This window comes from Prunus persica, chromosome G1 (assembly GCF_000346465.2).
Source record: "Prunus persica cultivar Lovell chromosome G1, Prunus_persica_NCBIv2, whole genome shotgun sequence".
In the NCBI taxonomy this organism is placed as follows: Eukaryota; Viridiplantae; Streptophyta; class Magnoliopsida; order Rosales; family Rosaceae; genus Prunus; species Prunus persica.
In genome coordinates, this window is record NC_034009.1 from 30,593,352 (window position 1) to 30,618,461 (window position 25,110).

At 36.6% G+C, this 25,110-nt stretch overlaps 5 protein-coding genes across 28 annotated transcripts; 4 read left to right on the forward strand and 1 right to left on the reverse strand.

Moving 5' to 3' along the window:
• Window positions 1–3,356, forward strand: LOC18791254. The gene is made up of 7 exons (XM_007223338.2): window positions 1–206; window positions 308–383; window positions 570–631; window positions 781–923; window positions 1,111–1,309; window positions 1,932–2,103; window positions 3,029–3,356. Exons 1-6 carry the CDS (start codon window positions 201–203, stop codon window positions 2,097–2,099), a joined length of 654 nt encoding a protein of 217 aa, XP_007223400.1. The 5' UTR covers window positions 1–200; the 3' UTR covers window positions 2,100–2,103; window positions 3,029–3,356.
• Window positions 3,886–7,890, forward strand: LOC18789837 (putative zinc finger protein At1g68190). Of its 2 annotated transcripts, none has more exons than XM_020554052.1 (6): window positions 3,886–4,081; window positions 4,661–5,239; window positions 5,654–5,968; window positions 6,437–6,664; window positions 6,793–7,079; window positions 7,149–7,890. In XM_020554052.1, the coding sequence occupies exons 2-6, from the start codon at window positions 4,727–4,729 to the stop codon at window positions 7,249–7,251; spliced, it is 1,446 nt and encodes a 481-aa protein (XP_020409641.1). In that variant the 5' UTR covers window positions 3,886–4,081; window positions 4,661–4,726; the 3' UTR covers window positions 7,252–7,890. The 2 variants fall into 2 exon arrangements, with proteins under 2 accessions (XP_020409641.1, XP_020409642.1); XM_020554053.1 differs by having other exon boundaries at window positions 3,889–4,081; window positions 7,176–7,890.
• Window positions 7,985–11,756, reverse strand: LOC18793742 (phosphoglycolate phosphatase 1B, chloroplastic). Of its 21 annotated transcripts, none has more exons than XM_020554059.1 (9): window positions 11,616–11,756; window positions 10,521–10,592; window positions 9,763–9,822; window positions 9,502–9,539; window positions 9,151–9,300; window positions 8,928–9,060; window positions 8,591–8,685; window positions 8,427–8,474; window positions 7,985–8,324 (listed from the first exon to the last, which is right to left on the reverse strand). In XM_020554059.1, exons 1-6 carry the CDS (start codon window positions 11,703–11,705, stop codon window positions 9,030–9,032), a joined length of 441 nt encoding a protein of 146 aa, XP_020409648.1. In that variant the 5' UTR covers window positions 11,706–11,756; the 3' UTR covers window positions 7,985–8,324; window positions 8,427–8,474; window positions 8,591–8,685; window positions 8,928–9,029. The 21 variants fall into 21 exon arrangements, 17 of the variants coding, with proteins under 17 accessions (XP_020409648.1, XP_020409647.1, XP_020409644.1 ...); XM_020554058.1 differs by having other exon boundaries at window positions 7,985–8,343; XM_020554055.1 differs by having other exon boundaries at window positions 7,985–8,474.
• Window positions 17,075–19,609, forward strand: LOC18790254 (putative zinc finger protein At1g68190). 3 transcript variants are annotated; one of them, XM_020561894.1, is made up of 7 exons: window positions 17,075–17,235; window positions 17,354–17,408; window positions 17,751–17,840; window positions 18,066–18,506; window positions 18,637–19,014; window positions 19,103–19,282; window positions 19,401–19,609. In XM_020561894.1, exons 4-7 carry the CDS (start codon window positions 18,129–18,131, stop codon window positions 19,404–19,406), a joined length of 942 nt encoding a protein of 313 aa, XP_020417483.1. In that variant the 5' UTR covers window positions 17,075–17,235; window positions 17,354–17,408; window positions 17,751–17,840; window positions 18,066–18,128; the 3' UTR covers window positions 19,407–19,609. The 3 variants fall into 3 exon arrangements, with proteins under 3 accessions (XP_020417483.1, XP_020417492.1, XP_007226357.2); XM_020561903.1 differs by lacking the exon at window positions 17,751–17,840; XM_007226295.2 differs by lacking the exon at window positions 17,354–17,408.
• Window positions 21,146–23,916, forward strand: LOC18792705 (zinc finger CCCH domain-containing protein 15). Its single transcript, XM_007224136.2, has 3 exons — window positions 21,146–21,359; window positions 21,710–22,400; window positions 23,118–23,916. The coding sequence occupies exons 2-3, from the start codon at window positions 21,729–21,731 to the stop codon at window positions 23,445–23,447; spliced, it is 1,002 nt and encodes a 333-aa protein (XP_007224198.1). The 5' UTR covers window positions 21,146–21,359; window positions 21,710–21,728; the 3' UTR covers window positions 23,448–23,916.

Below are 25,110 nucleotides of genomic sequence, written 5' to 3' on the forward strand. Positions count from 1 at the left end.
AAAGACGCGGAGACTGATGTTATTTTTCGGTCGAATAGATATACTTGAGAAGGCATGAAAAGCAGAACAAGGTCACTGGAGCCCAACAAAAGATTGGGACCAAAAACAGCCTGAGCCGCAAGATACAAAAGAAAGAGCAAACGAAGTTGGAAAGGTGGTAGGGGATACATCAACAAAATCATCTTAATTTTTACGGGTTGATGATGGTGAGGCTTTCTCATTACTCGTTAGGGTTTTTTTTATATTTTACTTCAATTTTATCATACCATTAGTGCAGTTATATCTGACTGTGATTTCTGATTTGCAGGAGGAATTTTCCGAAGAGCTTGAGCCCTTATTCGATTACAGACGTGTTCAGCCTCTCAATGTCGTTTACCTTGATGGTGAGCTCTTTTGGACTCTGTTTGGTTGATTCACCTGAGAGGAGCAGAAAATTTTGAACCTTTTTCATCAAATAAGGCATTGAAATTTTAATCTTTTAGGGGTTTATACAGATTTAATTTTGGCGAGTTCAGAATTTGAAGTTTTCAATATCGTTGCCTTTTTTTTTTCCTTAATGTTTCTGGCAGACGATGATTTTGATGCTCCCTCAGCTTCTCCTCCAAAAAGGAGGAAGATTTCCGATTCTGCGGTAACAAATTTATATCCATATTATTTTACATTCATATGTTCTGGGTTTGTTGTTTATAATTCCATATGATAAGAGGAATTGTTATAAATTGCAGTCCCCATATTTTAAGAAAAATTTCCCATTGGTGTTTTGGATTATGTTGGAATTAGGTTGAAAAGGTTGATGACACTGTGAAGGCAGTAAATGTTATTGATTGTGGTGACAAGGAAGAGGAGGATTGGTTACCTCCTCCGCCCAAGGTTTCCCTTGACACAAAGCTGCGGGGTGAGGATTCAACCTTAAGGGAGTTGAGGTATTTGGATTTTGGGTTTTTTTTTTAAATTTTTTTATTTTGGTGTGGATATTAATTATTATTATCTTCTTAAACTTAGATTATCCTTGCCCCAAGAAGAAATTTGTGACAGATTAGTGTCTAGTGTATATCTTTCCCGTTGTTCTTTAGATTCTAGTGGGTAAGTAATTGTGGTCCATGCGTGTAGGTTAAAGAAGCAAGAGCTGGCATCACTTGCTCAATCAGCTGAAAACGTGATGCGAGCTGTAGAGGAATCTGTGAAAAAAGAACTAAGTGATTCATTAGAGGCTGTTGCTGAAAAACCCTCAAAGCCCCGTTGTGAAAGAAACAAAATTGTTTTATCTATTCAAGACAAAGATGGAGCTAAGCAATTTCGTATTTACGTGGTATGTTGTGCAGAAGTATTAACCTTTATAATATGTTTGTCTAGTAATTTTCTATTCTGAAAACAGACAAGTTTACTAGTTATTACTGGTAGGTAATGGAGTGGGAGTTCAGCAATATGGTATGCTGGTTCCCCCTATGAAAGGTAGGAGTTATGAGAGGCTGTTCATATATATCTAATCAAGGGGTTCAGCAATGGACATGTTTTCAACACGTGACTGCTAAATTTTTTATTTTTCACAATTTATCAGTGTTCATTTCTAAACCTAAAATTCATGAAAAACTGTTACAAAGCATAGGTTTTCTCAAAACAGAACTGCCTTGTGCCTGTTTTGGTACATTTTCTGCATATTTTCCTTCTTATCTTGTGGATCACTTTATATTTCATGTTGTGATTAATCTAGTTGAATACATGGTACATTTTACCTTCCTCTGTCTGACTCTAAATATTAAAAAGATAAGTTGGGAGATTTCTTATGTAAATATCCCTTCCTAGTTCCTTTCTGCCTTACTTTTTTTACATGTTACTTTGTTCCGTATTCTTTGGTCTAATCTTTGATGTATATGCAAGCTATTTGATATTAGACATTGTAATTATTAATTATGTTTCTTCTACTTTAATAGGACGACAAGTTTGAGCGGCTCTTCAAAATGTATGCAGATAAAGCTAAGCTTGACCTTAAGAGTTTGGTGTTTTGTTTTGATGGGGACAAAATAGGTCCAGCTGCTACACCTGATGCCCTTGGCATGGAGGACCATGACATCATTGAAGTGCATGTTACCTCGAGCTGACATGGTATGGTCATTTCACAATCAACCTCCCACTTGTCTGCTTTGTTAAATTATGGTTTTAGGGCATATCATTATACTCATCCTATTTTGGTTCATATTTAAGTTTTATGTATAAAATTATAAATACATCATTCCTACAAAAAAAGAAAGTTTGAACACGTCCTTTGGTGATTGACTGATAGTTATGTTGAGATTAGTTAATAGAAGGCTGGGTTGTGCTTAAATTTGGAAGGGGAACATGGTTTGGGGTGGTTAAGAGCAAGAACCTGTTTTTCAAGCTTCAGAACTGGCAGAATGATAACTTGTTCCCACATTAAAATCTTTGTGTGCCAGGAAAGTCTCTTTTCCGATTTAGATAGCCACCCTTCTAGTTTGAAGATGCTCATCGTCTCCAGAATGGAATTATGAAGATTTGCTCTCCATTAATCTTATACCTAGGTGGTTAAGGTGGTATTTTTGTTGTTGATAATATTATTAAGACAACGGTTGGGTAGTTCGATAGGCATACTAAAAGCTGTAGTCCCTCAAATAATTCATTCAAAAGGGGGAATAATTGTCATATCATGTAACCATTCCTGCTGCTTATGCTTATTCTTTCGATGAGAATGTTTGCAAGCACACTTGTTATATATTCAGTGGCGTGGATTTAGAAAGCAGAAGCTGAATGCTGTTTGTGGCATAGAAAAGAAGTTGACAGATTCTAGCGGAGTTGAATTTTTTGTTTTCAGGAAGGAAAACCCTGTCTAGATTCACCTCCATTTTACTTGCTTTGTTACTGCTGCTGAATATAAATTTTTGTTGTAGATGTTTATTTGTTATCTTTGCACAATGTTATGAATACTTTTCAGTCTGAGTTTTTAGCATACAATATTTTATGTTTTTGTTGCTCAATTCCTTTTAAATTCTTATTTCTTCTTCTTTGAATTCAGGTTTTTCTTCAACCAAGGCACTAAAACCACCAACTTGACAACTCTATTGTGGGGACAAGAAGAACCTTGATGGTTGATCTTTTCGTATAATTTTGTAGTTTGTGCAGTATCTGCTCTCTAACTGTATAGTGTTATTTTGAAATTATTTAGGAACAAGTGCAAGCTTAAAAGTACATAGCTTGGAGAAAGGAAACACTCCTCGCTTGTTTTGTGGACGTGAACAGTGGACCTAATTGAATTTGAGTGTGCCTAAAACTTGTTTTTCATTAAGCAGCACATTGGCTTCTTTACTGGAATTTGTGAACTTATGCATAAAATTTTGTTTTCAGATAGCTTTCCATACTGCAGTGCTTCATATGTTATCCTACATTTGAGTGAAAAGAACCAGAATCTAGCTGCCAGCAATCTAATTGGAAAGATTTTGCGAACAATATATATGCCCTTAGTGTTCGTGTAGGTGGCTCGATACAACCCATAATGTGTAAGTTCTACATCGAAGAATATAGATAATGTCTTTAAAGTTAAAATTCCACATTTAGAGATTCATTGGGTTTAACCCAACTTAAGAATTAGACGTAAGTGGTTAAGATGGGGACAATATCAGTGCTAAATTCCTGGAGCGGACTAGTTGAGCAAATTCAAAGGCTCATAATTCAGAGCAAGATTTTGAGAACAATATATGCCCTTGGCACCTTTCTGTAGATACAAAAGAACAAAACTACTTTATATAACAGAACGAACAGCCATTGGCGGAAGCAGGCGAGATTTTGGATCACATGGATCATACATTTCACGTGCACTCAGAGTGACTCGGTCTCTTCTCTTCGTCTCTCAGTCAAGAGGGCAATTGGATAACGTGGATGATGATCCCGTTGTCCACGAGAGCCACGTATTCAAATCCACGCTGGAAAGTTTCCTCTCATAAATGTACACGTCAAACCCATAAAGTGTTAAAAGGATAAAAGCAAGAAAGAACATGACCAAACAAACACCAAAACAGCTAAGAGCTCAGTCTGCCTCTGAGCTTTTTAATTCCCGGGACAATGGAGAGAGGTATTTTTTTTCCTTCCATTTGCTTGTTAAGTTTCTTAGTTTTATCTCTGAAATTATAATTGGTTAAATCCATCAGGTTCTTTTCAGTTGCGATCGCGTCTGTTTCTTCTTTCGATTACTTGTAATCTTAAAAGTTCCGTTTTTTTTTTTTCTGTCTCGAATGTTTCATATGCTTCAAACTTGTAACCGGACACAACTCAACTTGCATTCTTAGCTTGAAATTTCAGAGCTTGGCATGTCTAATTTGCGTTGGCAAGTTTGATATGGGAATTTTCCCACACCTCTACCGTCCGCATCTGATCCAACAACTGAGAAATATGATTCTATTAAGATCCCAATAGAAAATCTCATATGTTTGTGTATGATGGTAAATATTAGTGTTGGGGTTAGTTAGCCTTTTCATCTTTGACTCCACTCATTACTTTGCTTGTTATGCTGAAATATTGTTTAGATCGTGGAAACTGTGGCAGATCAACTAGGACTATAATTTTTTCTTTTACTTCCCAACTGAAAAAAGATGGTATCTTTCTTCATAAAAATAAAATAGATGGTATATTTACTGTTGATTATATCTGACAGCAAGAGGGCTCAGCGGAATGGGGGTTTCAAAGTTTTGGAGGCCATAGTTTTTGTGAAGTAAAGAAAATGAAGAAATTATGTGAGTTTTGCTCGGTACTAAGGCCAGTTGTGTACTGTAAAGCTGATGCAGCACATCTTTGCCTTTCCTGCGATGCAAAGGTCCACTCAGCAAACACTCTTTTTAACCGACATCTGCGTACTATCTTATGCAATTCATGCAAATACCGCCCCGCTTATGTTCTGTGTTTGGATCACAAGATGTTTATGTGTCGTGTCTGTGACATTACCCTGCATATTGCTTCCCAGCATCAGAAAAGGGCAACTAGCAGTTACAAAGGTTGCCCATCTGCTAAGGACTTTGCAGCATTTTGGGGTTTTGAATTGAACGAGCTAGACAGTAGTGCACATCTGGATGGAATTCTCTCCACTTCTTGTGGCTCTTCCTGTGACTCAACTGCAGTAAACTTAGATAGTTGTGAACAGTCTTGCTCTCAAGTTGAAGGCTTTCCAGTAGCAAATTCTCCCACCCTGGCTCCAGGTGTAGATTCTGAAGTGGGTTCACGCAGTCAACAATACAAGGTAGATAGACAGGAACTATATGTGTGTTCTCTTTAATCTTTAATTTCGGCTAACAATGTAATTGGCACTGTTGAAATACCTCATGAAACTGCAATGAAGGTAAATCCTTGATATGGGACAAGGTTTTAGTTTTCAAGAGTTTGATATCTAGTTCATGATATCCATGCTTTAAAAAACTTTAGAGTATCATAGATGGAGTTTCTCTTAATAATGAACATCCACCATTATGAATAAGATGCAGTCTCCTGTGACTAGTTTGGGGCATTCACAATAATTTTCAACATTAAACTGTATCTAGTGCTTGAGTAAATATACCCATTGAAGTCTGCACCATGTCTTCTCAATTGGCATCTTCTATCTTGCATATATCTCATGAAGGTCGAGCATAAAAGCACTTGTTTTATTCTGCACCAGATTCTTGACTTAAAAAGGCTTCAGCTCACTGAAGGGAGAAGCCCTTCGCTTCTGATACGTGGCAAAGAACAAAGTGACTTATCTTCTTCAGTACATCACACATCAGGGAGGTTCGATGATAATCTTGATCAGAGTTTACAACATTCCGAGATTACTAGATTTAGGCAAAGGGACAGTCTACTTCAGGATCTGAAAGTTGATAATTTGCCATTTCCACTTTCTCAACTGGAGCACATGCCACCATCTTCAACTGCTGGACTTCCGTTGGATACAGAATCGTTTTGGCACTGCAGAAGTCCGGTTGAAAGTTGTCAGGTTTGATCAATACCGATGCAAGTCATTTATTTGGACTATTATGTAGTAATAAATCACTTCTTGCTTGTTTGAACACTGATCTCTTACTGTTTATAAGTGCCTTGAGAGAAAGGAGGAGTTCTAATTATGTTCACCTTATGCAGGTAAAAAAGTTGATACTCTGTTTCTCAATGAACCGTATGGATTGTGTTAACCATTAATTGAACAGAAACTCTGACAGGAAAATATCTATGTGAAATAAATTCTGGTTAAGCAATGCTGACTCCATGAAATTCCATTACAGTAAACTGCAGGGTTGATGTTTGGATTTCCTATTATAAATTTCTTGATGCTAGGCTGATGGTCCTGCTTACATTACATGCTGTCTTCAAATGCATCACTTATATTAGATCCTACTCAATGCTGTGGCTACCTTATCATGGAAAATATCTATCAGTATAACCATCTGATCGTGATTTTATTTTGCAGCTGTGGGCTCAAAATATGCAAGACATTGGGGTTTGTGAAGAACTTGTTTGTCATGATGATTTTAATATGCCTGATGTTGATATGACATTCCAAAACTTCGAAGAACTATTTGGAAGTGATCAAGATCCAACCAGAGCACTGCTTGATGATAAAGATGTACCATACTCCTCTGTGTTGAAGTATATATCCCTTGACAAATCAGATAATGGCCATGCAAGAGCAAGGATGGTGTGAATTTTGGCTTCCCTTCTCTTCTTTTATTAAAATTGTCCAATTACCAAGTATAGTCACCAAGGTTCCTTTGATTAGAACATGTGCTAAATATATACCCTCCAAAAAAAAATGGTTTCTGACAGGAGCATGATGCGTCAGAGGTTTCGTCTATTTTCTTTAACAAAGTTCAAAACCTTGAAGGAAGCATGGATTATTGCCCATGTCCTATTCAACCATCTTCTTCAACTTTGTCATTCTGTATGTCAAGGTTCAGTGCCGAAAGCAGCGGTACTGATTGTCATGAAAGCCGGCTTTCACCCTATATTGCCACAGGGTCTTCAAGAAATTCACCTCATGACCAAGAGGGTGGGCGCTTTGAAACCAGAGCAAATGCCATGACGAGGTACAAAGAGAAGAAGCATTCCCGACTGTAAGTATTAGGGATTCTCTGCTCTAAGCTCTTCCAGTTTGTTTAAGTGTTGCTACATCTCTTATATAGAGAGAACATGCAATTTTTTGTTTTCAGGCTTGTGAGAAAAAATCGATATCCATTTAGGAAAGGTACAGCTGATAACGTAAGCGGGAAAAAGGAAGAGTTGTGAAGAGAAGAGAAGACTATGACCCTGACACTGTAAATGCGACAAGAAGTTATTGAACTCTTGCATGCATGTTGGTCTTGTACATACACCATGGTACCAATGAGATTCTTGGGTTGGGTCTTATGGAGTGTTCCGACCATGAGCCCAAATTGAAAGAAAATGCAAATTGAGTAACCGCTGAAAGCCATTTTTTGTTTCTCACATAAGTAAACATGATTTCCAACATAATGCTGAAAAAGAAAGAAACTATCACGTACCCAAGACCTCAAAGATGTTAAATGTTTAGAAAGTGGATAGAAACGCAGCGAAATTTTGGGCCATTCGGAGCATAAGAAAATCTAACAAAAACGTGCATTAGATATCTTTCAAACTTTTATACATTTATGTTTGTAATGGTTACAATCGCTGTTGTAGGCATTGATCTATGCGTCAAATCTCCTAACCTAGGCCAACATGGTAACAGTTGCTATCAAATATACCTGTTAACAATATCAAATTCTAGAAAATTTCTTTCATTCAGAACTTGTGATTTCAGCTAGTGAGTTTTTATGAGAGCATCTTGTTAATTGGAAACTATGGGTTTTGCTAGTGAGTTTTGATGAGAGCATCTTTCAGCTAGTGAGTTTTGATGAGGGCATCCAATATTACCTTTAAGAATGTGCACCTTGCTAATTGTCTTTGAACCCTCATACTCCTCATCTATTTATTTTTTCAAAAAGAAACTAGCAAATATTAGTGAATCAGCAAAACCCATTTCAGTAAAACTTTTGAATTTTGCAAATGAAGAACCTAAAGCCAGTTTCAAGCAGAAAAAACTTGTGTAATATGAAGAGCCTGCTCAAGCCGCTGAATTTGAATCCATTGTTCTGTAACAATGTCAGGCATTTGAAAGCAAAGAGAAAGAAGCCAATGGCAAAATGAACACCACACTAACAACATCACACACTCATAGCCATAGACCATAGATGGATTGAGTACATCAGTGCATGACCTTTTGAGCCTGAGAGGCAACCATTTCGAGTCTATCCTCAGCATCTTGTGCTTTAGACTCTAAAACATGGAGGTCGAAGTTGTACCTAAAAAGCATTGCAAAGCCTAATTCTCAAATCCAACAAACTCTTTCTGCTACTTTTTCATTGAATTGAAATTGCAAAAAGAAATTGGAAAAAGATATGAACCTCTTCTTCTAGGGCGTTAAGCCTCTCATCAGTAGCCAATGAGTCTCCCTGTGACATTCAAATGCAAGCAAATATTATTTATTTGCTTTCAATTTAGAAATACTTGAAATCTGAAGACTTGAAGCTGAAACGGGAAACAAATCTTAAGAGTGAACAAAACAGACTGCAAATGATGGATCTTCTGCGCCATGTTGTCAACACTCTTCGATACGATCGATTTTCTCATTCAGATTTTGAACACTTTCTGCTAGAACTGATTCTGCATAACAAAATTAATAATAGCTAAGAAGAAAATCACGGGTAACAAATTGAAGAATTTTTTTATATAAAAAATAAAAAATAAAGCTTGAAGCCAATACCCCTAACAAATAAAGCATATATAAATGTGAGTGAAAAGTGTACAAATAGGAGTGTGAAAATCTTTACATGTTTTGCAGCATAACGCAGTTGAAAATAATCTAATTAAAACACAAAGTGCAACAAGAGAGGATAGAAATGAACCTGCCCATTCCTGAGCATCTGTGAGATGAGTGACAGCATCAAGATTTGTTGCAATAAAAAGACATCAAGGGTTTTCACGTATAGAGTGTCCCATACCTTCCATCACATAAACATCACCTGCCACCAGAGAAGACTGCAATACATGTGACAAGTGCACTGCATATATAATAAGACCATAATGTTTATACGGTGTTGGCACTTGGTATAGTAACATGCATATTACCTTCCATTTAATACTTTGTAACACAATGTTTGCATATAAGCCTGAATTTGAGCACAAGTACAGTCCATATAAATATATATATATACATATATATATATATATATAAAGTGAACTGTGGCAGTTATGTGGCATCTCTTTTTCAATCCAAACCTTCAGACGTTAAAGTTTAAATATTAAACCGAGGCCCTAATAATTTCTGAGGTAAGAAGAATCTAAAACAGAAGGTGCTTGAAGCAGCAGTGATTCTTCAAATTTTAATTACAAAGGAAAGTACAGTACCTTGCAACAAAAATAATTTGCAGTGTGTTCAACACACATGCATTGACATAAAACAGAATCACCAGAACTTACTGAATTTTGTAGTAGCTGAAATTTCGGTCAAATCCAACCTAGAAGACAACGAACACAGATCTAGCAATATTAAAAGTTGATGTTCTTTTTTCTTTTTTTAAGAAGAAGAAAGAAAGAAAGAACCTCACATGTGTATGGTCAGTATAAGGTTCCAAAAAGGAATGCAAAAGCTCTATTGAGAGAAAGTTCTACTTGTATTTCTATCAGGACAAACCCAATAATAAACAAAGTTCTATGAAGCAAGAAAGGACAGAAGTATACATTCTCATCATGCTCCATCAGAAATCCAGGCTTCAGATCTATCTTCTTCCCACCGTCTTCCTGTAAGAAAACGAAAGCATTTAAAAAAATACTTCTCAACATGTAACATACCAGGGGCATATTAATGAATAAAAAGAATTATAAACAACTTTAGCCCAGTCCATCCCTCAAACTACTAATTATAAACAAAAGTAACTACCTAACTTTTCCTGATAGTTTAGGGCCATAGGCACATGAGCACACGGATGCACGCACACACAAAAAGATGATGTTTTCAAAAAATTATTGTTTGGTGGGGTGAGAGAAAACAATTAGATTTTCTGGAGCAAACTGCATGGTCCCGGGAGAGGGGCATGCAGGGTATCCTCCTTTACTTCATCCACTACCTCAACATTCATACTAAATAATTACCAGGGGAACTTTCAGTTTCCAAATATTTACTTTTACATCCAAAGAAGATGCAGACCTCGTTATGTTTCTTGAGCAACAATTTGCTATTTAGAAGGATATGCACATATTATGGACAAAGTGCCTGAAGATCTTTTAAACTATAGGTAAGCTTTTAAGCTTTATCCTAAATTTAGAATGAAACCGAAGATACAAATGCAAGGGAAATAATGACACCAAGTTTTGTGCAATGCTCTTGTTAGCCAAATGAATAACATGTCATTTGATTTCACAGACTAGGATATAAAATAGAAAAAGTACAAGTAACAGCATCATGTACTGAAACTATATGATTTCGGACTCATACTTACTGGTCCACCAAGGTATTGATATCCAGCAAGCTCAAGCTCCTTCAAGATACCTTCCTCCCCAATCACATAAACCTATAAAAGGCTCAATCATCAGTCTATTATCATCTAAGTTCACGATTAACATGCACCAGTTAATTCATTTAGTGCTAACCATGAGGTACCAGATGCAAGGAAATCACAACAAAATAAAGTTCTTTAAGAATATGCAAAACTTGGAATCCCCATGGAGAAAACCACTAGCAAACACAATTTACCATGCCCGACAGGCTCAATTAGTATGTATCTACAACTGACAGACTTTTCTCGTCTTTAGACTCAACAATAAGTCGAAGTCGTCGCATAATGCAATATGGCTCAGATTTTCAGTATCTACTTTTCCAGAGCCAAGTGTTTCAAGAGACAGCCTACCAAATTGACGGGTTCAACGGAACAATGAACAACCTTTAAAAGGAGTCAAAAAGGTGACAAAAACCAATTAATTCAACCATGGCGAGCTACCAATTAAATAAATACCAAATTGCTTCTAAACAGAATTGACATTATCAACCAACAAAAGACTCTAACTTTAACAAATCAAGAGAAAATAAGTAAAAACCAATCAGATATTATTAAATCATAACCCATGTAAATTACTTTTTTGTTAAGAATACCAGCACCTACGCAAATCCTTCCTTGGTTACACTAGCCAAATTAACCCAAATGTCAAAATCAAGAACGATTAACATTATCCCGACAAAATAATCTCAAAATTATAGCAGAGCAGAATTAACATTACCATGATATAAGCAAAGGCTCAGTTTTTACAACCTCAACTAAACCAAATATCAAGATCAACTGCGATAAACATTAGCATAATACACAAACTAAATTCACATTTCTGATAAATCAATAAAACCTAACCTAAGATCAAAATTAGCAGCATTACATTACCGCAACACGGGGAAAAAGTAAGAAAATTTGTGATCAAAATTAAGCGAAATTAACATTTCAGAATGAAGAAAATTCAGATAACCAAAATAATTTTATAGAAACTAGAATAAGAAAATAAAAGAGCTGAAACTGTCATAATTAAAAATAAAATAAGCAGAAAGCCACCTGGTATCGATGTGAGGCAACATCATTGGAATTGTCAGAGTCGTTGTCGATGAACTCGTAATCCGCAACTCCAACTTCGTCGCTGTCCATAGCGGCGGCTGCGTCGTCGTCTCCGCCACTATTCGAATATATCGGCTATACTTTTTAAACTGTACGTAAGCGATCTTGTACACGTAGTCAAGTCAGGAAAAAAAAAATGTAAAGAATAAATAAATAGTATAGCCGTGCGGCTATACTATTTAAATATTTTAATATATTTAAACAGTATAGCTGCACGGCTATACTGTTTAAACAGTGATCTTGAGATAGAAAAGATGTTTTAAAGGTTAGCTCAACTCTTTTTCTTTTAATTACATAATCTGTTAGATAAGTTAAATTTCTAATAACACTAGTTTTCAAACTTAAGAAAAATATAAAGTTAATACCTTGGTCCTTATTTAGAAAATTGAATTAAAAAATACATCCTCAGTAGTCTTTGTTTCTCTTGGGTTGAAAGTAGAATCAGTGTTCTTCTAAGTGAAGGCATCCTCAAAGCACACGTTACATCCCTCGGTCATTTTTGTAAAACTCAATAAATTGTAAACGTGCAATTTACAGCTTAAAAGTCTTTACTTGTGGCTATAGGTATATAGCCTATAGTTATTACACTTTGGATTGCAATGGAACTATATATATACACAAGTATTAGTAGCTATCTCTTTAGTACCCTCTCATTGCCACTTTGGATTCAAATCTGTAAATAGTTGCTACTGGGGTGTGGATGAAGGTGGGCTAGACATCACAAGGGAATCTGCTTGGCCGATAAAAAAATAAAACTATTGAGCTTACCATTGGGAAACAGAAGTCGAATCAATCTCATGAGGCATTTGCGACCTATCCAAACGTGTCAATTATCTTTTTGTGAATAATCTACCTAAATATACCTATTATTAAGGGAACATAAATTTAAATCCTTAAAATTGAGGATACAAATTTTAGTCAACTTTATTCATTTGAGTGAAACATTTATAGAAATAAATCTTACAGAAGGTTGGATTTTGTGGGTAAAGTAGATGGAGGTTCACATATATAATGATCTTTTTTCTCTTTTTTTTTGGTCGGAATAGAGTTTCATTAAATAGAATGTCAAAGCCAGATTACATCAAATTGAACTCAAATAATTGAGTTCACACAAAATGCAATATAAATAGACATAGAGCCCACTATAAATAAAACTAACAAAATGCATAAAGCACACATAAAGGCATTAAGCCCACATAAAAGCAAAGAACCCACATAATAGCCAAAAGCCCACAAAAGGCAAAAGCCTTTAAAATACAACACAATATTAGGAAACCCTAACACCAATAACATGTATGTGCCGCACAATCCAACAGCCACAAGCCGCGCCACCAAAGCAAGCCAACAACCACCAAAGAGAAACCAGTAACCAACAGAAAATTGTGGTGGGCAAGCCACCAAAGCTGCACCTAGTAGGAGTAGCGCTACCATAATCCAACTGATAAGTGCTATTTGCACTTTAAGGGCATTCCAAACTCCATAAGTTCCACCAAAGATAATGATCACTATGTCATATCCCATCGCATGTTTGGCTAATAATTGTACATGCGGCTGTGTAAAATCTAGAAGATGAATGTTGTTTCTTGTCTTAGTTTGAAATTGCATCCTCTCCATCCTATGTCTTGTTTGATTGCGTATAGACCAGTTTGGATTAATGTGAAAATGCCGCCTCTCTTTACCAAATTTGATTCAATTTTTCATTTTCCTAAATTTGAGTTTCATTTTCCCTGCAAACCTATTCAACACCAATGTTTTGTTGGTTCGACCTAAGTTTTGACGAAATTCGACGTTTAACATAATGCAAGGTCACATAGAGTAAAATTTTGTCCGAAAAAATGAAGAAATTTTTTAGATCCTTAATACATCACCTGTCACATTGTGCAGTTCCATATATTTGAGATAAATACAATGCTAAAAAAAAATATTTTTTTTTGTGGAAAATAAATAGGACCTCGTTTGGTTTACAGAAAGAATTTTATGGGAAATCATTTCTCATTTAATTTCCCAAGAGATGGAAATAGAATATTCATTTTCCATGTTTGGTAATGTTGGAAAAGTAACCACGAAATACTACTTTATTCATTTCCCATATTTTGGTTTGTGTAGGAATGTAAAACAAAGTTTTTTTTAATTTTCCAGTTATATCCATATGAAATCAAATAATAATAATGCATTTAATGCTATATTGTAATTATAAATTGTCATGAAAAGTGTGCATTTAATGATGGCTAGTTTTCCGAAACTTTCTTATGGGATGGGAAAATGAAACCTAAGGGGAAAGAAGGGTGAAGGGTTATATTTCCCCTATCCATGTAACTAGCTAGGGGTGGGCACGGTTCGGCTTGGACCGATTTTTGCCTCAAATTAGAACCGATCCGGTACTATTCATCCGATTTGGTTCGGTTTGATTTTAATAAAAAAATTTCAAAAACTGTCCGGTTCGGTTTGAACCGATTTCGGTCCGGTTCCGATTCCAGTTCGGTTTTGAACCGGATTATAAAAATTATTTTTAAAAATTATTTTTTAATACAATTCTCAACTGAAATATTATTTTTTTACTTGAAAATTAACAAATTATTCAATTTCATATAAAAAATAAATATTAAAGTGAGAAAAGAGAGATATTTTGACATTGAACTTGGATAAATATTAGGTTTTTTTTAGTGAAATTAAAAATATAGCATTAAATATAAATATATATTGAAATTATATATATTTTTAGTTTCACCGGTTCGGTTCGGCCCGGTTCGATTTTTGAAGACATTGAACCGAATCTGAAACCGGTCCAAACCGGTCTGGTTCGATTTTTGACCGGTTTTTGACTTTTTGGCCAACTCGATTTTTTTCCGGTTTGGTTCGGTGTGGTTCGGCTCGAATTTCCGGTTCGCCGGTTTGAGTGCCCACCAATATAACTGTCAACCATTTCTCATATATGAACTTACCAAACTTAGAAAAGCAATTGATTTCCCATCCCCATATCTCCTTTCTCATAAACTAAAGAAGAATGCTAGCAACCTTCTATCTAACCTTCTCTTTTGGACATTCTCCCTTCTTTTTATGACAAATGTCATTTTCCTTACACTTAAAACAATGCCATTAATGCATCACACAATTTAGTTTTTGTTTTCCAAGTTTACCCTTTTAAAATATATTGGCTTTTATATTTCCTTCAATTTATTCAAATTTTGTTATAACTTCTTTAGCACATTGTTAAAAAATAAATAATTAAAAAAAAATAAGAAAAACGTCATATTTTTAAAAAATAAAAATAAAGTTTTTTTCATGACATTGTTATCATCTTTATTTTGTTTTTAACAAAACACGCATTCTCTTTGAAAAAATTAAAATTTAAAAAAAAAACTTCAGTTTTTGTTTTCTTATTTAATTTTTAACAAGGTGTTAAGAAAGTTATAAAAAAAAAAAAAAAAATTAGCTTGTTATTTAAAAAAAAAATTAATACATTTAATAAGGGTAAACTTGGAAAACAAAAATTAGTTTGTGTGATGTATTAATGACATTATTTTTAGTGTAAGGAAAGTGACACTTGTCATGAGAAGAAGGGAGAAGGTCCAAAAGAGAAGATTGCTAGCACTCCCCTAAACTAAATGCAACAGTCCTAATCTCTTGGACCACAGGAGTTCAAGAAATTTGTGGTCACTCACCGTTGGATGTAAATTCAACGGTTCACTCACTTTTGCACTCATTTTAAAAAACTTTTTTCAACCATTGGATTAATATCCAACGGTGGGTGACCACAATCTCTTGGACTCCTGTGGTCCAAGAGATCGAGACTTGGACCACAGGGGTCCAAGAGATGTGTGGTCACTCACCGTTGGATGTAAATTCAACGGTTCACTCACTCTTGCACTCATTTTAATAAACTTTTTTGTACCATTAGATTAATATCCAACGGTGGGTGACCACAATCTCTTGAACTCCTGTGGTCCAAGAGATCGGGACTGATGCAATCTATAAGTAAAGAAGTGAGCTTATTTCATATATATATATATATATATATTTAAAACAGTGGGCTTCTGGCCCTCAATACCAAACATAAAAAAGAATTGGAATTCCAGCCCTCAATACCAAAAAGAAAAAAGAACTGGGCTTTGTAAGGCGAGGCCCAATACTGAATGGGCTTAACCCAAAAAAAAGAATAAAACCCGATCCGAATAGATCAATGAAAGAATCTTCGATCGTCTTAGGCACAATAGATAAAACCTCATCCCCTTTCATTTTCATCATGTGATCAATCAAATATTTTTGAGTTTTTAGGTCTAATGGTACTCGAATTTTGACCCGATTCACATTTTTTGTCCCTTAATTTCCAAAATCGTTTATGTGGTCCTTCAACTTCAGTTTTGTTAGAACAAATGGTCATGCCGTTAATTTTGTTAACTTTTTCTGTTAAATGCAAGGGCAAAATGGTATTTTTGTATTAAAAAAAATCTATATATATATATATATATCTCTCTCTCTCTCTCTCTCTCTCTCTCTCTTTCTTTTCTTCTCCCTCTATCCCAATTTCTTCCCCCACAGCTACCCTTCACCCAGCGCCCCTCTTCAATTTTTGTACAAAGGTCAAGGAAGACTAGCTGACTTCCCTAGGTTTTGGGTTGGAGGGGGGAAGGGGGAGGAGGAGGGGTTCGGGGTTCGTTGGGGGTTAAAGGACAGTGGTCATGGGGGAAAAGAAAATCGAAGGGGAGGGGCTGCTGGGTGAATGGTGGCTATGGGTTGCCCTCTTTGCTCTCTTCCTCTCATTTGAGAGAGAGAGAGAGAGATTTATTTTTAATACAAAAATACCATTTTACCCTTACATTTAACAAAAAAAATAACAAAATTGACGACATGACCATTTGTCCTAACAAAACTGAAATTAAAGAATCACAGAAACAATTTTGAAAATTGTAAAAATACGAATCAAATCAGAGATCATTAGTCCTATAAACCCTAACATTGCTTCTCTTTTCTAGCAAAGGCAGCAAAGTAGGGTGGGGGCTTGCTAATTAATTAACTATTTTTAATAAGATCCCCACTTGGCAGCTGGCGATTCGAAAAGAAACAAATCTGACCTAATAAAAAAGCAGGGACCTAATCTGGCAGCTGGCGATTCGTATGGTGGTCTTAACTCCCAAGCCGCAATGCCTAACATAGCCCTAGTGCTGTCGACGTCCCATTGGCTGAAACAATTAGGCTTCTGCATCCCACATGTGAAACATGGCTAACACCAATTGCTCCACTCCACATAATCTCTCTCACAATTGGATCCGCTGTCTGGGTCCCGTTGTGCATGAGCCACGTAGGACATTTACGCTTATTTATAATTTAAAAAAATCGTCACGTCCCAATTAAACAACTTCTTTCAGTTCGAAAAAAATTAAACAAATTGTTTTTTGGTTGGATCCCATAAAACAACTTAAGGGCGGAGAAAATGACTTCGAAGCACCGTGAACTATAGCTTTATTTTTTTCAGTAAAGTCGTAGTCTTTGTGTGAAATGTTTTTCCAGAGAAGAAGAGCTGAGCCTGAGAGACTGCTTTCCTCTCGGGAAATAATTATGGGTATTTTTTTTCCTCTCTTTTTCTTATTTAGGATTTTGAAGTTTCTAAATGCAAAATGTATATTTGGAGGGTTTATATATATATATAATGGGAATATTTTTTAAATGTTTTCTTTCAGTTTGGATCGCCAAAGACGAATTGAGCTTGTTGTTTACCCAGGGTAACAATGACGGGTATTTTTTTTTCTTTCGTTTCCCTATGTTTGGAAGATCTTTGTCTTTGAATTCGTGTTCACTTAGATTTCTTTTTTGTTCTTGTTCCAAAGTTTTCTGGGCTTTAAACTTTTCGATTTATTATTAGCTTATCAATCGATTGGGGGTTCTTGTTAGTGCTTCTTCTTTGGATTTAACTTTTTCTTCGATTTTATTGGTTATATAGCTTTTTATTTATTGCAAAACAAATTTTTTTGTTGACCTTTAAACTGTTTATGGTGTTTCATGTTTAAGCTAAATAGTTGGCACTGTCGTACATCGTACTTTATTTGACTAATTTCTTTTGTTAATTTTTTTTTTAAGTACAAGCGATAGTCTAAACTAGAAAGAGGGGAATTTCTCACGTACACACAACTATGATGCGTAGGAATTCGAACTTGGGACCTCTTATCTGTAAGTCATTGTCCTTTTTCACTTGACCCGTTTGGCAATTTCTTTTGTTAATTGAAGAGATAAAAAGAAAGTTCTATATTCAATTATAATAATTTGATGCAATGCAAGTACTATAATAGAAGTATAAATTGACAACAACAAAAAAGCAAGTGTATGAACTGTTTAATCAAACTTAAAAAAGGTCAATTCCAGTCTAGATTATCACAAGTGTGAATATCGTGGCAGCAACATCAAAGAGGTTTTGAAGTTGAGATTCGGAGGAAATTAGTGAAGTAGAAGAGAAACCAAATGGAGAAAGCTTGTGAGTTGTGCTTGGAGCTAAGGCCAGTTGTATACTGCAAAGCTGATTCAGCACATCTGTGCCTTCCCTGCGATGCAAAGGTTCATTCTGCTAACCCAATTGTTGGCTGCCATCACCGAACCATTCTATGTGATTCGTGCAAATACCGGTCCGTGGATATCGAGTGTTTGGATCACCTGATGTTTATGTGCCGTGTATGTGACGCGAGCCTGCACAGGAAGTGCTCTCCCCATGGCCAGCATCGGAAACGGACGTTGGCCAGCAGTTTCACAGGTTGCCCATCTGCCAAGGACTTTGCAGCATTTTGGGGTTTCAAATTGGATGAATCCGATGGAGTGGGATCAAACAGTCAAAGATTTAAGAAGGTCGAGATCAGAAGGGAGAAAAAAAGCAGAAAAATACTTGAATAATTGTAATTACACTGATTAAAAGTGTGTGCATGATCATATCTTCTTATAAGTTATAAGAGATGTGTATTATACATATATCTTGCAGATATCTCGTGGTAATGGTCATGGAGGTCACTATCAGAAAAGAAGTACTGGCAATAGTTTTATTCTGGACCAGATTCTTGACTTGAAAAGGCTTCAGCTGAGTCAAGATCAACCAAATCAAGAGAACCCTTCAAGGAGTTTGGAACATAGTCTTAATCATCATCGTTTACAACATTCCCAGGATGATCTCGGCCGTACTGGATCTCAGCAAAGGGACAGCTGTCTACCTGTTCAGGGTCTGATGGTCAAATTTGATCCTTTGCCCCTTCCATTTCCTGAACAGCTGGAGCAATATTTTCCATCATCTTCAAGCACTGCAGGATTTCCATTGCATACAGAATCATTTTGGCAGGGTAGAAGCACGGTGCAGAACAGTCGGGTATGAAAATTGCATATGAATGAAGAGTTCCAGTTTTCATTCTGTTATGTATGTGGTCATCTGAATTCTCTATGGCTTGATTTTGCAGCTGTGGTCTCAAAATATGCAAGACCTTGGGGTTTGTGAAGAACAAGCTTATGATCATCACGATCCCAATACACCTGATGTCGATTCGACATTCCGAAACTTCGAGGAATCATTTGGAGGTGATCAGCAAGATGTGCCATACTCCTTCATGGAGAAGAAGGGCCATGCAAGAACAGCCAAGGTGTGTGTGAATAATGATTTCCTTTTTCTTGGTTCTTTTCTTTCTTGATTAAGAAATAAGTTATTGTGGTTGTTATTTTATCACCATGACACTGACATTTGGTTCCATTTTTCAACAGAGATAAACTTACGAAGGCAATCTCAGCAGTTCTTGAAAGTGCTATATAGAGCTCCAGCAAGTTTGTCGTTATTTTAATCATGAGTGTTTTATTATTATTAGTATTCTTTTATACTATACTATTATGTTTCGTGTACATAACCTCACAGATAAACAATGTTATCTACCTGTGTTAATTACACATAAATAAATAATGTTTTTTTCTTAATGTAATTTTATTTTGCTATTTGTGTATCCCCGTTTTGACCTGCTGCTGACTTATCCTATTAGGGTAACAATGTTAGTGTGACATATGCCGTTGATCAGATCTCGTGGTCAACAAATTCAACGGCCTCCATAAGATCTAGCCATCCACATGATATTCACAGGCCCAGCTGGCAAGAGCTGCGCGGAACAAGCGAAACATGGCCAACTGTCATGAAAATGAAAGAGAAACTATAAAGCAGTTTGTTTAAAAGGAAGTTTAATTATATTGAGGGACTTGACAGCAATGCAATAAGAAAGCGTTTGCTAGAGCAGTGGCACTGCTATTGGGAGGGAATGTGGGATCTTATTATTGACTCACCAAACATCTGATACTAGATTTTGATGGGAGAGCTATCAGGCAAGCAGGTAGTTAAAGCTGTGATCAAGAAGCAACCTCCTCCCTAAATAAAATCATGATGCCTTTCTCATCTTAATGCTACTACTTCTCGTAATCTGTCTATGTCATAACCAAAGCTGAATATTGAAGAGCGCTACCCCAAAAAGGGAAAATAAAACCAAGATCACTAGTTACTCGATAGATTTTACGGTGTGATTGTCAAACTGTCACATAGTGTTATTAATTAATTAATATTATGATAATTGTATTTATTTATTAACTATACATTAATTTTATGAAATATCAATCATTCATCTCGTATTATAACTCTTGAATTAATAACACTACGTGACACTTACCCAACAGTTTCTCTTCTTGCTCACTTCCTCTCGTTAAGCTTCCAAAACAAGCAATTACAATATGATATTGTGCCTCTCTAGCTAACCGCAAGCAGATCATGTTTGACAGCATGCATAAGCTGTCTCACCTCCTAACATCTTTAATTTCCTAATAAAGGGATAAATATGTAGAGCCATTAAGATTGAGTAACTTGGAACTCTCTTGCACAATGATTTTGATATGATTAGAGATAACAATTTCTTAAAGTAATTGTTTAAAAGGAGATTAGCACTAATATTAATTCAGTTTCTGACCCCTACAAGATTATTGAACAACTTATCAAACCAGATTGAGCATATCATATGACCTACTGAAAGTGAAAACCATGGCTTACATAGAAATAGACATTGGTCACACAATGTGATTGTGCCTAATGGTAAAAGTATAAATGTGAGGGTAATTCAGTCATTTAAAGTGGATGTTTGGGATTTGTAACATTTATTGCTGGTGTACGACTGCGCACTGTGCATATGTGCCATGACTACGGACTTGATATTTGTAACTTCGTGTGTGAACACACAGAGAGTGAAATTATCCCCTGCGGGTGCGTGTATCTTTAACATCATAATGCCCCCCACATCTGGTGAGTTAGAATGTTTAAGGGCCGCTTGATCAACTGCATCACAATCCAAAGGCTCAAATTAGCTGACGAAACAACTTCCTGCTCCTCAGTCTTAACTGAATCGATACAACAAATGACGAAAAAGCCCCTACACAATTCAAAGAAGCTGGTATGAGAGTGAGGGCAGATCAAGTAAAAAACATGTAGCTACCTTGATCGTAAAGCTGATATGGCATTCGGTTAGCACTGTCTTCAAAACAGTTTTGGATTCGTTTTGCTCCTTCCCTTTCCCTCCAAATGCCTCCACCCATATCCCTACGCTTATAAAACAAGCCCTGTACCGGAGCACCTCCATTCGTCACTCTTTTCACTCGAACCGATCGGAGGATCGAGAGCCTCCTCTGTTGCTTCTGAAGGTAAACCATTACTGTTCCTCTCTCTCTCTCTCTCTCTGCGTTTAACTATTTCTATAAATTACGATCCATCCAAACAGCTTTTGTAGTCTCTGCTTTAATTCTTTGTTCGATTCCTCATCAATTTGTTTGATATATCTTTTTATTTTCCTTTAAAATTATTGAAATCTGGATCTTCTTCTTTAGCTTAATTAGCTTGTTTCGGAGATTTAGAGCAGTACTCTGTAACATTCCAGAGTATCAAACGGAAGCTTCCAGATATTTTCTTGATTATAAAGCGAGATAGATTTCTTGTTTTTTTTTTTTTAATTGAAATTGACGCTGTTTGTATTGTCTCTGTAATTCATTCACAGCAAAACTTCAACCGCGGAAATGCACAACGACACCGCCTCCTCCACCGCCAATGGCGGCCTCGCCACCTCATTGCCGTTCAAATCGCCGCCTCGCTCAGACGACGCCGTGTTCTCTTCCCTCTATTCCGCCATCTTCGATCGCAAGCCGTCCCTCGCTCGATACAACGAATCGGAGCCCGACGCGTCCTCAAATCACCCCCACCGCCAACTCTACCACTCTCTCCTTGTCCAAGACCACCAGGAGATGGTCAACCGCCATAGCCGCACCCTCCAGCAACTCCACGAAGCCTCCGAGGAAGCCGACGCTCTCCGCCGCGAGAACATTCATCTCCGCGCCCTCAATCTCGAGCTCAACAAGCATCTCAGTCTCCTTATCCACTCCTCCGTCCAGAAACAGTTCGTTTCCCCCGGTTCTGTGGAGACAACACCGTTTGGGATCGTAAATAGGCTTCACGGCATGAGTATTGATGACAAACGAGCAGAGGAGGATGAGTCCGACGAGAGCCCTACCAGCGTGATCGAGAGCGAAGGCGCCGACGCCGAGAATATTGATGTGGAGAGGTTTACGCTGCCTAAGAGCATATCTGTGAGGTCTAATGGATACGTGAAGGTTGCTCAGCCCGGTACTAGCACTGCCGCTGGGACTCGGGCCGCGACTCGGCCTCGCACCGCCAATACATTCAACGCTTCAGTAAGTCATTTCCGATTTACTCTACCATTGAATTTTCTTTTATTTAATTCACAAAAAAGATCATTCTTGATTTGTAGTCTAATTGCTATGCGATTTTTATTTTACTTCGTCTGTTTGTGTGGCTCACTACTAAGAAACGTAGCGATTGATTTTTAATTTTTTATTGCGGTAATTAGAGTGCTACTGTCAGGGTTAACTAATTAGATTGAGAAGTGGAATTGCTTGAAAATGTTCACCAATGGAGGATGAAATCCATCGAGTACTAGAAAGAACTTGCTTGATCTCATCTCACGTGTTTCTTAAACTTGATGTAGTGCAAAATAATGCAGTATCTGTTCATATTTCAATAAAACCAGTTTTTCCTTTGCTGCATTTTTGCTTCAATTTTATTTTTTGCCGTGGAAATCTTATTTGGGACCCTAGGATTAAGGCTGCAATTTCTTTTATTGTTTGACATTGGGATGATGTAAAGAGCCCAAACACCCAGTTTTGATTCATTTCACGGTCTACGTCAATAATCCATACGCACACTGCACCTGACAACGCGTAAGAGAGTCATTTGTTATAGACAATGCATAATGCATTTAGTACATTGACACAGTAGAGATTATATGATTCTATCTTTACAATTCTTGAAATATTACTCAAATGTACGTACTGTCCCAATTAATGTTTTTTGTGTACCGATGGTGGGGGGCACTGATCACGGTGATGCAGCAAAAGGTGTACGTTCCTGCTGGAGGGATTAAGAAGCAGGAGCCACTTGAATTGGAGGTGTACAACCAAGGCATGTTCAAGACTGAACTCTGCAACAAATGGCAGGAGATCGGTGAATGCCCTTACGGAGAACACTGCCAATTTGCACATGGGATTGAGGAGCTCCGCCCAGTGATTCGACACCCACGCTACAAGACGGAGGTCTGCAGGATGGTCCTTGCTGGTGTTGCCTGCCCATATGGTCACCGATGTCACTTCCGCCACGCCCTCACTGAGAATGAGAAGTTCATGGGTCCAAATAAGCCCAGGGCAATGAAGCTGGCCAGGTAAAATATCAGATTTCATAAATATGATGGCGACAGAAGAGTAATAAGACCGCAACTGAGGTTGAGTAAACAGGAGAGCCAAGTGTTTATATTACATATGCCTCCAATGGGAACCGTATATAACACCAATTATATGGTAAGTATAAAACAAGGACATGCATAACATAACAATAATTAGTGTCATCTATGCTCTGCGGTGAAAGTGATCAGGAAAGTGTGCAAGGCTTCGTTGCCCGGATGGTGGACAAAAATGAGGAGGTTTATTGAGAGATGCGAGCTCTTGTTTCATTTTGTATCTGTTGTTTTCGGGTTCCATTAAATTTGACTTTTAAAGCATCATATATACATACATTAGGAATTTGGTGATGTCAAACCGAGCAACCGAAGAGACTCTCTTTACCATGTCGTGATTGGACTCGTATCATTCAAAAAGCTATTCCTCTCACTCAACTGATTTTCCTCATATATTTCTTTAAATTTCCCTTGGATTGAATGATTGTCCATAATTGCCCATTTTCTTTATAGTTCCTTTGTTTGTGCTGCCGTATTGGGGCAGGGCCAAATGCTGAACTTGTTAATTAATGCTCTTCTTTTATTTGTTCTTTATTCGTTTTTTCTTATTATTATTCATATTATTATTACTTCTTTTTTTTAAAATAAAATTCTGAATTATTATTTTAATTTGGTATCGAGATTCACTGCCAAATTATAATCGTGTGTTTACTAATCAAGAATTGAATTCACTTATAGAGGATTCTTGCGTTTAATTCACATCAAGGAATTGAAAAGTAAGTGGGGCCCACACAAAATTAGGAATTGAATTCCTGATTTTGAAGGAGTTCAATTCTTGGGTGATATGTGGCATTCTAATTCATAGAGAACTAACTCATTAGAAATTCATTTTTTTTTTACCTATTATATCCTCACACAATTTTAAAATTTTAAAATTTATCATACACTTTAACCTAACAATGAGGACATTTTAGTAATTAGTACAACTCCTACCCAAATCCATATGATTTAGTAAACAACTTCAATAGAAATCCAGAATCTAACTCCCCTCAATCCCTATGATTTAGTAAACAATTTTAATAGAAATTTAGAATTTAATTCTCCTCAATTCAATTCCTACTAATTTAATTACAGATTAATAAACATCCAATAAATGAATTTTGCGGGAAATACAGAAACCCATTCATCTTAGGCTATTAGCCCAAATGAAGATGGAGAAAATTTTAGGCGCAGTAATATTAAGAAAGGGCTTCCGATTAGTCTAGCCCAACCACTGATCTAATAGAGAGGAGGGAAAGAATTTTAGGCCCACTATTCTTAGCAAATGATTATTGTTTCTTACCTGAAACGAAATATGCTCTTTGTCAGGATTTTTCTTTTTCTTTTTTGATGAATGATGAATCTCAGGAAAAGAATTTAACTTGTACAAAAATATTAAACCAAACTTGGATTAGAAATCCGATCAAAGAAATAAACTTTAGTGTTGGAGAAGTAAAAGAGATATTAGAGATTAAAAAAAATTTGGGGGTGGTGTTGGGCTAGTGAGTTGGACTACACTTGACCCAAGGTTTGTTTATTCTACAACAAATGAACCAGTCCAAACTACAACACTAGGAGAAAATTGGATCGAGGTAGGGCTACGTGGCAAGCCATCG